Genomic DNA, 12,952 nt, shown 5'->3' on the forward strand with positions numbered 1-12,952 from the left:
TTGTGAATAGTGGATCATCAGCCTTAAATTCCTTCATTAATTATCTCGCCTTAGGTTGATACCTTTTATCTTCTTCACTTATGATTGCACTATAGATGTGCCGGCCTCTATTTTTAGTATTTTAGCTAGCACTTGCCTTTAAATCAGTTAGCTTGAACTTTTCTTTAAATAAAATATAAAATAATATTTTTTTATAAAATATAATAATTTTATTTATATAAAAAAAGAATATTTTATTTTTAAAAAAAGTTTAACTAAATATTTTTTCTTTTTTTGACCAAATCAAATGAATCCTGAGCGGGAAGCAGCCACTTGTCATCGCTTCTCTATCTTAGGGTTTAGGGTTTAGGGTTTAGGGTTTAGGCATCTTTGCCTAAACCCTAAACCCTAAACCCTAAACCCTAAACCTTTATATACGTACAAAATACCAGTTGAGGCATCTTTGCCGGAAGGAGAAGAAAGAAGCTGCGTCGCTTCGTGTCATGCCCCTCTAGCCTTCGCTATCTCTGGAGGAATCCAGAAAGTAAGAGAGAGAGAGAGAGAAAGAAACGCAACCAAAAATCCAGAATTCAAGCATAGGCTTCTAGAAAAAAAAGCTCGAGAAAATAACTTTAATATATTTGGTTGATAAAAAAACAATGGCATATATCATAGTAGGTTATATTTTGTGGAACATTTTATTTTTTAAAAAAATTATATAAAATATTTATTATATTCTTAATAAAAACTATTTTATTATATTATTCATGAATTGTTGGAGAACAAAGAATTCTAATTTCTAACCAGTACAAAAAGTAATTTTTTAATATCCTCATGACTTTTTTTATAAAATATAAAAATTTTATTTCTATAAAAATACTATTTTTTATTTTTTGAAAACTCTAATAAAACAAAAAATATTATTTTATTTTTTTGTTGATCACACCTTTCTCGTTGTTTTTTGCGACCCAAACGATTCTTTAATCATACCATGATCAAAGAAAGGTGTTGGCTACAAGGTCCAAAATACCTGTCACAGTCATGCATTTAATAATAATTAATAGGTCTCATAACAATATACTAGTGAAGAGTTCATTGAACTTAGTCCAAAGGCTGAAACTGAAAGGTAAATTTTTGCCACACGCCTCCCTTTGTCCTACTAATATTCCATTCTATAGATATGGTGGATACAGTAGCTCAAAATTAAACTGGGTCGGTCAGGTCCAATTTGATCAACCATAACATGAACCTACTCATCGGCTCAGCCGTTGGGTCGGAAATCGGATGGATATTTGGTCCGAGTTTAGACCAGTTCTCCATCTCTTGAAGCATATATATTTCCTCTTATAATTTTGTCTTTTTATTTTTTTAATTATCATTTGTTTTTGTTTGAAACGTGTATTATGTTTTTGATGAGCATATATATCTTCAGCAAACCTAGATTGCATGGTGATCGATAGTGAAATCTCTACGATGATGATGGTCATCACTTGCTTTTGGTTAGTATTTCTAATGTTGCAAAGTTTTAGATTCACTCAACATGGAAGCCTACATTTGTGTTGGTTTCAAAATGCCAACTTGATGTTGGATATATGGGAAATAATTAAACTTATACTCAATCCGATACAATTGAAGCGGCGAAATAGATAGGCTGCCATCCTTTCTTCGCATGGAATTCTTATACAGTCTTACCGAGTAAAAATCGGCATGAGTGCATCTGGCTATAATCAAGCAAACCTTATTGACCTAAAAAAAAAAAAAGCCAGAAACCTTTTTACTATTTAGTAATTTACTTAAGCTAATTCTATCTAAATTAATTCACCTAAGCCAACCCAGCACAATACGACACTAACCCACTTGGATTTTATAGGAGGCAATGTGCCATGCGACGCTCCTTTACCGGATCTCATGAAACTGTCCGCATAAAAATGGAGAGACTTTCAGTTGCAGCAACTTTTAGCCTCTGCAAGCAACCAGCTCTACATTTTTGTTGGCTTTATTAGGTGCACGACATGGTTGGATTAATGATGGAATCCTACATCCTCGTACGAGCATTTCAAATAAAGACAATGGCATGACATGATCCTATCTCAATTGTATCCAACCATCTATGATACTCCCATATGTTTGAATTGCATGATCACAAAAGATCATAGAAATCGAATCAGCATCCATGAACCAAGCCAATATTATGCTCTGGCCTACTCTAAGGAAGCACCCACATATATCAACCTTAGACCTAATCGAATTCGAACCTATTTACATGAACAAACCAAGCTCCTAGACAACCTTAGCTTAGATCAAAACCATTTGAGGCTTGCAATTTCAACTTCTTAATTAGACCTAGCCTAATTTTTGAGTTTGAGCTTAAAAATATTTGGCTCTGCCTTGGGGGCGAGGAAAGGGCTAGACCTTTTTTTTCTCTTTTTTTTAAGTACAACGTGAGTATAGCTGGAAGAGCCTAGAAAGAGGATGTGGGGCAAAAGTAGGAGTGGCAAAATATGACCCGACCCGCCAACCCGATCCGTGTTCGACCCGCCATAAACAGGTTTGGGTTTGGCCTAAACAGGTTCGGGTCGTAAACAGGTCGACCCGTTTAACCTGTTTATTAATTAGGTCGGATACGGATTTTAGATGTCTGACCCGTTTAAACCGTTTAACCCGTTTAACTGTTGGCAGGTTAAACAGGTTAAACAGGTCGGGTTGGGCAGGTTAAACAGATTGGGTTGGGCAGGTTAAACAGGTCTAAACAGGTTAAACGGGTCAGATTGGGCAAACAGGTTAAACAGGTCGGGTCGGGTTGGGTAAACAGGTTACCTGTTTATTAAACAGGTTGAACGGGTCGGGTCGGGTTACCTGTTTAATAAACAGGTTAGGTTCAGGTTGTAATTTCTGACCTGTTTAATAAATAGGTCAGGTTCAGGTTTATGATTTTCTGACCCGACTTGCATGTGACCCGACCCGTTTATGATCCGACCCGACCCGATTGCCACCCCTAGGCAAAGGTGGTGAAGACAGCTACATATACAAATCCTCTCGAGGCAATCCATTCTGTAGTCTTGTTCGCCTTCCAAAACACATACATGGCTTGAAAAAAACTGCAGCCCCTTACCATTCTGCGAATGTCATTGAGCAACAGATTTCTGCCCCCTCGCCGATCCTCGCTCCAAGTCCATTCAATAATCGTGGCTGAGTTTCTTTAAAAAAAAGATGCAATTCATCCTTAATATTCATTTCACGTTGGTGATGTCTTTTTATGCTGCTCTGAGATCCGCTGCTACAACTATCTGAGGCTGGTCCTTTGGTGCCCCATCAAAATTTTCAACAATACGGTGGCAAATTTTTAAATGTAGGTTTGAATAACGTCGTTATCGGAACTTTACAGTACTGCAAATTGCACGTCATCGTGCGCGAGATGTACGTGCCATCGCCGGATCCCTACGCAACTATAGTTTCGGGGCACCGAAACCAAGTTGGCTCGCTTGTCCACAGCCGACGGGGACCCACGTAGCTTCGTCTCTTTGCTCTTCCCATCTCCTCCTTTTTCTCACCCCAAGATTCCATGCATGCACCTCTTTTTTCCGTACATCCTTGCCCCACCCCTGTACTTTTTTTCAATCAGATCCTTGCCTTATGATATCTGAGGTAAATCTCCAGATCCAAATGTAGCCTCCATCTCTCACTTACTTAAAAATTAGCCATTTACTGTAGATAAAGAAGGGGTGAGAAGGTTATGTCACTGCCTCTCTAAATGAAAGCATGGAGTTTCTTTTTAGATGGAAGTGCAATGTAGCATATCTCTATGATGTCTCTGAGAGCCAAGATGATGGGCCATCGATTCCAGCTTTATAAATGAACAAACTGCTACTTAGGGCTCGTTTGATTCACGGAAAGCATTTTTCCTCCTATGAATATGATTTCTGGGAAACAAATTTCTAGGAAGAGAATGCTTAGGAAGGTACTTTTGACATGTTTGGTTGACCATAGAAAAGTGACAAATTTATAAAGTGCTTATGTTTGGTTGGCCATCCACTTTTTTGGGAAAGTTATGTATAATTTCTATTATGCCCTTAATAAAAATTAAGTCTTTAATGTCTCTTTAATGCTTCTTTAATGTTGAAGGGTCTTTTTGGGAAAAAATAAAAATAAAGTGATTCCCGCCTCATGGAAAAGACTTTTCCATGAAATATAGGAATCATATTCCTATGAGAATACAACTTTTCCATTTCTCTCCTTTGAAAACTCCAACCAAATAAGAGGCATCTCATTAATTATAAGGCATTCCTTATAGCGTGCACTGCTGGTTCCTTTGATGTCTACAACACTTGTTTCATGTTTGCATGGTGCAACAAAAGTTTTTCTTTGAATCCATTTTTCTTATTAATTATCACTGTAATTATAAGTGTTCTTGCATGAAAGTAATAACTGGCATTTGCTTCTAGTTATATAAAGAAAGAAATATGAAACAAAAATACCAAGAATATAGGTGACATTATAAGTTTATAACTTGGGGCACTATACAACATTTATATCTAATATTTCATTAATTCTTCCAATGTATGGAACCCGCCTTCGCAACCATGTTTAACAAGATGGCGTTGTGACTCTATGTACAAAACCTACCCAACAATCAATTGCAAATGTTTGGAAATAGTTAGGTGAACAAATAATGTTTGGTGGTAGATGTTCATGACATAACAATCTAAAAGGTATATCTAATCTCATAATTTAGATATGAAATAACCCATCCTTTGCAAGTTGCATGAAGCAAATCCTCACCACATCACCAATTGATTGGAAGCAGCCATAATTTTAGGCTCCCTAAATCTTAGCATCTGTTTAATGATGTGATTCTCAATAGTCCTAGATTCTCTACATCTGAGAGGTTATTAAAAGTAAAGGCAAGTTATGATGGTGCTCAACCTCATTCTAAACACTGACCCTGCCCCTAACAAAGAGGTATTCATATGATTCAATGCTTGCAAGAAGGATACTACAGTATTTTTGCCAACTAGCTCTTTCTCTTCATCAAAATCCTGTACCTTTACAGGATATGCATATATTTTCCTGTGACCAAGCTAAATGGTATCCATAAATTTTCGCCTTTATTTCATGAGATTTACTCAAAAAATTTCATTGAATACATCACATTTTCTCACCTGAATACAAGTCCCCTATCCCTCCTTCCCTTCCTTCTAAACCCATCAACATAAAAACCCCCTCCCACCAACCTTTGCAAGCCTCTCACACCTGAAGCTACGGCTTCTAACGACTCTCCAAAACTTCCCTTTTTCTCTCCAATTTTCTTCCACTGATTCCTTAAAGAAAGGAGTTTTAGCGTGTGGAGATGTGTGGAGGAGCGATCATCTCCGACTTCATACCGACGGAGAGGTCCAGGCGGGTGACCGCCGACCATCTTTGGCCGGATCTCAAGAAGGCTGGCGCGCAGAAGAAGAGCGGGGGCAAGCGCCAGCCCGCGGTGGGGATCGACGACGACTTTGAGGCTGATTTCCAGGAGTTCAACGACGAGTCGTCGGAATCCGAGGAGGACGACCAGGCGGAGCTCATCGACGTCAAGCCCTTCGCCGTCCCACCCAAAACCCCCTTCCCCCGAGGTATCCAGATTAAAAAGATTGGATTTTTACCACTCTTTTGCTAGAAAGCTGCGATTTTTTCCCCGGATTTTGGGAAATGGGTGCTAGAATTTCGAAAATGGAAGCGATCCGCTTGTCTTCTTAGCGTTCGAGTTGTTTCTTTTGTTTTGATGTAATCTCTTCTGCTTTATTTGGTTTGTGAATGGGATTTCTTTTTATTATCTTTTGTTCTTCGGTGTCGGATGTTTCTTAGGTTAATCGGAAGAAAAAGATCAAATAATTCTCTTCCACCCTAGGTACCTAGACGAAAAGGTTGGATTTTTACTATTACTTCTTTGACGGCGTGCTTTTCCCCGGGATTTTAAGAGATCGAGCACTGAAAAATTTTGCAATGTAAATAATGTGTTTATTTTTCTCTGGTTTTGAATCGTTTTTTTCTTTTTAATCTTCTACTGTTTTAGTTGATCGGTGAATGCGACTTCTACTTCTTAGCTATAGCCGAAGTTGATTGGAATAAAAAAAAAGATAAACTAATTCTCTTCTACCAGTGGCATCCAAATGGGAAAAAATAGTTTTTTTCTTTTGCTTAAAAGCTGCCATCTTTTTTCCCGGGTTCTAAAAATTATACATTAAAAGTTAGAGAAGGAGATGGTATTTGTTTAGAATCGAGCCATTTTCTTTTGTTTCATCATTTTCTTCTCTACATGATTGTCGAAATGTGATTTCTACTACTAGGATTTTGTTGATTTTGTTGTGATTTCATTTGAAAGAGAAAAAGAAAGGAAGGAAAAAAGACTACGGTTTTCTGCTCCCCCTTACCCTTTAATTGAATATTTACGAAAAAAAAACTGCTTCCTTTCCTGCATTCCACTCTCAAGGCTCCTCCCCCCTGGTGTCTGTATGCGCAGAAAATTTTCCGATAAAAGTTATTTGGAATGGATTTTCTTCATAAAAATGTAGAAACTTCTATTTTTGTTCTTGTTTATTTGCAATTGGGTAAATGATTTCTGTTACTCTTTCTCCGTTTACTTTTATCAAGAATTGCAGGAATTTTTTCTCCTTTCTCACAATAGACATGGATTTTTTTTTGTTAAAAGAAAATTTGCGAGTCCTCGTAGAATTTGCTATCTCAATCCCTTTATTTCTTGTGAGTTTATTTAATAAATTAGCATTGGGGATCTTTGTTGGGGCAGTTATTAGAGTTTGTCCTTCTCAGATCTTCTACAATATTTAAGGACTTTCACGATTCCTACTTTTCCATTAAATGATTTTTCAGGTTATAACTGGAATTTGCATTTCTCTATTATCGAGATATCATTCTTTCCAAAATCCCAAAAATAATTAATTTACCATGTTAACTTTCTGTGATGCATTTATATTTTTTATGCTGTATTCTTGTGACGACATTACCGTTTTTTCTGGTTGTACAATTTCCCTCTCTCTTTTCTTCTTCTCCTTCTCCTTCTTGGATGTGGCTTAAGATACCACCTTGTGAATGTTTCTTGTTCATGATCATTATCTCAATTCTGGCTTTGCATCACCAAGATAAATTTCTGTTTCCTTGAGCTTTGTTACCATTTGGGCTTTTGTACACTATTATCCTTTTCAACATTATGGTGTTGCAGTTTCTGTTGTTAAATAATTGTCCTAGGTTTAGACTGTAAATTTGGAAGAGCCATGAGATGGAAATTTAGGTCCACTGTGAGATGATGTCTGGTATTTACAGGGCTACCTTTGGACTCCTGTCCTTTTGCTGGGAATGCTGAATCATCATAACAAATCAATGCAAACTATCTGTATCTTGTTGATTTTAAAAACATAGAAGTTGTGTTCAGAAAATTATTTCCAGATTTTTATGTTACACACATTAAAGAGATGGCAAGGATTAATGGAGATCAAATGCACATTTCTTGTTATAGATTGATGAAGGCCACCTTTCTTTCTTTAATCTATTTAGAATTTTAGACCAGATGTGTAGCCAACGGATTCTTAGTCATGAGGAAAACAAACTGAAAAGAGATATGCATCACGTACATTAATGAATTAGTTCAATTTCCTTTTTTGCTGTCATGGGGAAAAGTAAAGGTTAGAACTGTTTCTGTAACTTATTTCTCAACAATGTGTGCTTCTCAAAGTTAAATGTTCCACTTTAAGTAGACATTTTCAAATTACAAGGCAACCTCAGAGAGTCGGTCCATGGTTTCTTGAGCTAAAACTCTGACCAGATTGATTTCTAGGTTTCGTGGATGGGTCTTCTCTTGCCTATATTTCGCTTTACCTAGGAGTTCAAAACCAATTTTATAGGAACAACATCTCAGTGATAGCTGGTGCTTTAACTTTGTTCAATTTTTCCATGGAGCTCTCTTGAGTTAAAGTTGTGCTTCACAGCTGATCTCATTTCCACAGGATAAGGCCCAAGATGATGAAGATGATGTTCCAGTGAAAGTAAAGGTTACCATAACTTTTTTCTTTTTCATCAATTTTTTAACTAGCAGCATTAATATTCTGATTTTTCCTTTAAACAATAATATATATATTGGTAAAATAAGAAGGAAGACAAGCATTATCTATGGATGCATACAACATATTTTCTCCATCACTATGTAGTTTTGCCTTTTCAACTTTTCATTAATTGTTAAACAGGAGAGCAGTCACAACGTAATCAAGTCTTGACCCAAAATAAAAGAAAAAGTTCTTTCTACTCTTGGTTCAGATATTCTGATTGTCTCATTTTTTAGTTGAAAAAATGTACATTGGGCAAGTTGTGACGACCATTCATTCTTTTCTAATTTCTTATTGTGGACTAAATGTAGCGTTGAATGCATCTTCTCTTAATTTTTTCCTAGTGAAGAAGATATCCAAGTACTAAAAGGTAAATTGTTTCTTCCTCCGAGTGTTTTATTCATGTGCTATATTTATTTTATGTGGACTGCAGATGGATCGACCATTCTGAAGCCTGTAGGGTATGATGGGCCCATAGCTAAGTCAGCTAATAGAAAGAGAAAGAATCAGTATAGGGGAATCCGTCAGCGTCCCTGGGGTAAGTGGGCAGCTGAAATCAGAGATCCTCGTAAGGGAGTTCGTGTTTGGCTTGGAACATTTAACACTGCTGAAGAAGCTGCAAGGGCCTATGATGCAGAAGCCCGTAAGATCCGTGGCAAGAAAGCGAAGGTGAACTTCCCCAATGAGGTAAGCCCAAGTGCTCAAAAACACATCCAGAAAGCAACTGCCCCAAGAGCACCCAAACCAAACCAACCCGAGAATCTTAAGTTTAGCCAGTCCTTCAGTTACTTGGGCGAACCAGATCAAGATTCCTACTCCATCTTTGATTTCATTGAGGAGAAGCAGCCCATTAAGCAAGCTGAGAACCCGAGTGCCTTCCCTGCAATAAAACCTGTTGTTCCTACTGGGGGACCTGGGATGAATTTATGCTCCGATCAGGGAAGTAACTCTTTTGGTTGTTCAGACTTTGGATGGGAACGTGAGGCTAAGACTCCTGAGATCACATCAGTTCTTGCTCCTATTCCCACCATCACTGAAGGTGAGGAATCTGCATTCCTGGAAGTCGGCGGCCCACAGAAGAAGCTGAAGAACAATGCTGGTGAGGCGGTGCCGCCCACAGAGGAGGATATCTCCGAAGAGCTGTCTGTTTTTGAATCGTACATGAAGTTTCTGCAGATGCCTTATCTTGATGGGAGCGTGGACGAGTCGATCAACAGCTTTCTGAACAGCGAGCTGACTCAGGTTGTGAGTGATGTCGACCTTTGGAGTTTCGATGACCTGCTACCTGTGGAAAACAGCGTTTACTGAGGGATCTCGGATTCTGGCAACTGGTGTTCTGTAAATAAAGATTGAAGTGTAAGCATTCCCATGTATTTGTTGGGTTTATTGATTTTATTTTTGCTTTCCTATTTATTTTTCTCTTAGAGCTCTATCTTCTTTTATTTCTGTTTCAGGAATCAATCTTCATGGAGGATATGGTGAAGCGGACACTGTCGGTTGTGCTTGGTTTATGCTATTGTCTGTAGGTATTTAATCGTTGGTTTTGGCTCTGTTATCATGTGAACCGTTCCTGTTTTGAGTACTGGACTTGGGTCTTTTATGTTAATGTCATGATGGATAATGTTGAAACCTGTAAGATTTCTGCTTTGATTGTATGTTTGTCCGATGTTGCTAAGAAGATGCTTGTGGACATGTTGGTACTTGAGCTTGCAACTATGTATTCTTGTTTCCTCTTGCTGGTTATTTCCTTAAGCTGGTTATTATTAAGGTAATTGCTGTATTGAGATGCAGATGAAATAATTGCTACAAAGCTGCAATCTTACTAGGCGTATGGGCATTCGCAGAATCTATATCAAATCAAAGGTGATAGATTTGGCTTGAGCATAATGGTTTCTCTTCTTTTGCTGGAATCCCATCATCGAATAAATGGCTCCAGCTATTCAGAATGGATTATGGAAAGGGTCATTAGAATCTCATGATCCACCATTTGCATATTATAATTTGACATTATAATTTGTTTTGTTTAAAACTGAAATCAGTTGGCATTCTGCTTCAGATAAATCACCAACACAAGCACTTTACATGAGATACGAACTACCATTCCAGGTTTTCCTAACTTTTGTTAGCTTGAGAGTGTAAAATTGCTGATAGCTACAGGGGTTATCATTGTATCTTTATATGTATATTTATTATTTTTGTTTTGTCTATTTCATATAGGAGGTTCTTTTGAGAAATATAGTGGAGGCAACCCCACCAGGGTTGGAAATGTGGACCTCTCCCAAGCAGAGAAGGATGCCAACCAGCTTAACCAAGGCTGTTTAGCATAGAGAAGATTAATATGTCAAAAAAAAAAAAAAAGATGCTATTTGGCTGCAAATTTGTGTCATATAAAAGCATGCCAATCAGCATTCTACCACTATTCTGAAAGTTAAAGAATTAACACTTCATGTTCTGATTAGTTGATTCAGTTCTGGATCAGTAATTTGCGAGATTACTATCTAATTTGTGGAATGAATGTTAATGATGGAATTAGGGTTCATATTTAACTTTGCATGCTCATTCATGGTGGGATCATGTTAAGAATAACAACTCAACTAAACTGTAATCCTAAATTAGTTGGGGTTGGTTTCATGAATTTTTTTCCTTTCATTTTGCTCAGTTCAGAAGTATATTATCGGTATGCTAGCACAAGATTATAGTTCTATTCTATGTGGAAACATATTGGTAACTCGGAAATGGCTTCCTCTGATGCAAGGGTGTCACTGGCCCTATTTATTGAAGGGAAGGAGTCCGTAACTCTGCGTCATTTGTGGCCATGAGACAGACCTTATCTTGGTGATTCCAGATGCAGTGCACCTGCTTTAATTGGTGGTTGCGCAGGAGCTATCTCCTCTTTGTTTATAACCAACTTGGCCTTCCATCCTTTACTCATTTCCGAGTTCCCTGGTCCTATATATATATATATATGTCATGAAGTAATTGGTGTTTGCAATTTGTAGTTGGAATGGTACAAATAAGATGACTTGGGTCTTCATGAATGTGCTAGTTCACACCTGCCCTAGAGCTTGGCATTCCTTTTAGAAGGTCTAGAGGGTGAACTAAAGTTTTTAAGGTTATTAGTGCTAAATGAGAAGTAAATGACTTGGTTGATGTAGCAAGGAGTACGGTTCTCTGAATCAGAGCCAATGAAGCTCTCAAGGGACTCTTTCTTTGCTTTTTTAACACTGCAATCCTAGGCAGCAATCATAAGATGGCCTTTTTTCCATCAAAAAAGAAGACATTAGATGGCCTTTTGATTCAAGTGTATCTAAAGTTTTCAGATTGTTCGGACCCAGTGACCTATTCTAAATTATATAAGCCTAAGCCTGCTTACACCTCACACCAGACACGTCAACATTCACTAAGGAGCATTACTTAAAAAACCCACTAAGGACCCTTTTTTTTTTTATTCAACTCTCTAACCCATGACTCAACTTCCCAATTCTAATTTCCAAGTGCTGTGAAAAGTGGCGTCACTGAGGATAAATTTATTCCAGCAAAGTATGGTTGTGGAGGAATTGCAGGGTAACTCATCACTATTCCAGGATTGACCCGCAACCCGGAATACGTCCTTACAAATGATGCGAGCTGTGAGCTACTATTCTTGCCGTGCTGCGGGTCCAATCTGCTATTCGTAAACTCTCCTTCATGTGGGACAATCAATCCATGCGTACGTACATCAAAGCTGCAGCCAGAAATGTTCGAAGATTATTTTGGATCAAGTAATCTCAAAAGATTATTCAACATATTTTGACAAAGACCTGCTTTTATACCATTAGACTATAAACTCGTGGCTTTGAATAGTTTCGGACAGCAAAGAAGGGAATTTCAAGACTTTCCTTAATAAACATTCCTATGTTATGGGAAGGACTTCACATTTTTAATGACTGATCTACAATACATGACCAGAATCTTAGATCGGATTTCGGGAGAGTTTGGATGAAGATTAGAAATATCCCTAAAGATCTTTATGACGGTTGACAGCCATACCAGTTAGTACAATATCGATATGTAGTTTCATACTGTACTGACACTCATACGTCCGGCTGCCTCGTACTATACTATGTATCGATACTATAATAGAATAGTACATGTACAAAGTCTGGTATCAAAATAGCGAACCTTTGGCTGATATACAGTATGTATGATTTTTTTTTTCTCATTTTTCTGTCTTGTTTCATCTACCAGCTGGAATATATTTTTTTTTAAATCTTCTCTCCTATCTAATGTAATTTTTTTCTAATCTTAACAAAAGTTTGGTAGCCACCTCTACCTCCCTTTCATTCAAAGAAAATAAAAAACATAAATATTTCTATTCAAGTATTTCTTAGACGTGGTATCTCAAAAGAAAAGAAAAGAAAAGAAAAGAAGAAAAACTAATTGTTTTGCTCAGCTGAATGCTTTATTTCAAATTTTGTTTGAGTAATAAAATATTTAAACAAATATATTTATATGTATTCATGCACCAATTTGAACGTGTTTTGGGTGAATATGTTGAATGAATAGATGAGTTCTCAAATAAACATTCCCTTTAAGTAACATGGATTGGTATGCACATCTTGCAATTTTTAATAGAAAAATATTCTTCTTTTTTCAATATCTTAAATAAAAACTAATTGAACACAACAGTAATGTGTTAAATGGAATCATGAAAATAGGGTGCTGTGCATTCCCAAACATCACAGTTTTGTATGATATTTGCCCACATAGCATTCTAACCATTATTTGAGGTGCAAGCATTTGGAAGTAATGATTAGCAATTGTTAAAGGAACATAGAGTTCTAGTTGCGTGTGTTAAAATCTTACGCATGCATGCGTATAAAATATGAAAAGAATAA

The 12,952-nt window shown here is 37.2% G+C and overlaps 1 protein-coding gene across 1 annotated transcript; it reads left to right on the forward strand.

Moving 5' to 3' along the window:
- The first annotated feature begins 4,725 nt into the window (after positions 1 to 4,725).
- LOC103712588 (ethylene-responsive transcription factor 1-like) lies at positions 4,726 to 9,805 on the forward strand. Its single transcript, XM_008799152.4, has 3 exons — positions 4,726 to 5,594; positions 8,509 to 9,431; positions 9,530 to 9,805. The coding sequence occupies exons 1-2, from the start codon at positions 5,327 to 5,329 to the stop codon at positions 9,381 to 9,383; spliced, it is 1,143 nt and encodes a 380-aa protein (XP_008797374.3). The 5' UTR covers positions 4,726 to 5,326; the 3' UTR covers positions 9,384 to 9,431; positions 9,530 to 9,805.
- The last annotated feature ends 3,147 nt before the right edge of the window (positions 9,806 to 12,952 follow it).

The sequence above is a fragment of the Phoenix dactylifera genome, chromosome 5 (assembly GCF_051530095.1).
Source record: "Phoenix dactylifera cultivar Ajwa chromosome 5, Ajwa_hap1_PhDact_Kaust_v1.1, whole genome shotgun sequence".
NCBI classification, from domain to species: domain Eukaryota; kingdom Viridiplantae; phylum Streptophyta; class Magnoliopsida; order Arecales; family Arecaceae; genus Phoenix; species Phoenix dactylifera.

Excerpts from the sequence above, each read along its gene's own strand:
- LOC103712588 (XM_008799152.4), top strand. The coding sequence starts at position 5,327 with ATGTGTGGAGGAGCGATCATCTCCGACTTCATACCGACGGAGAGGTCC. Across the intron at positions 5,595-8,508 it reads CAAAACCCCCTTCCCCCGAG|ATGGATCGACCATTCTGAAG; the intron begins GTATCCAGATTA and ends TGTGGACTGCAG.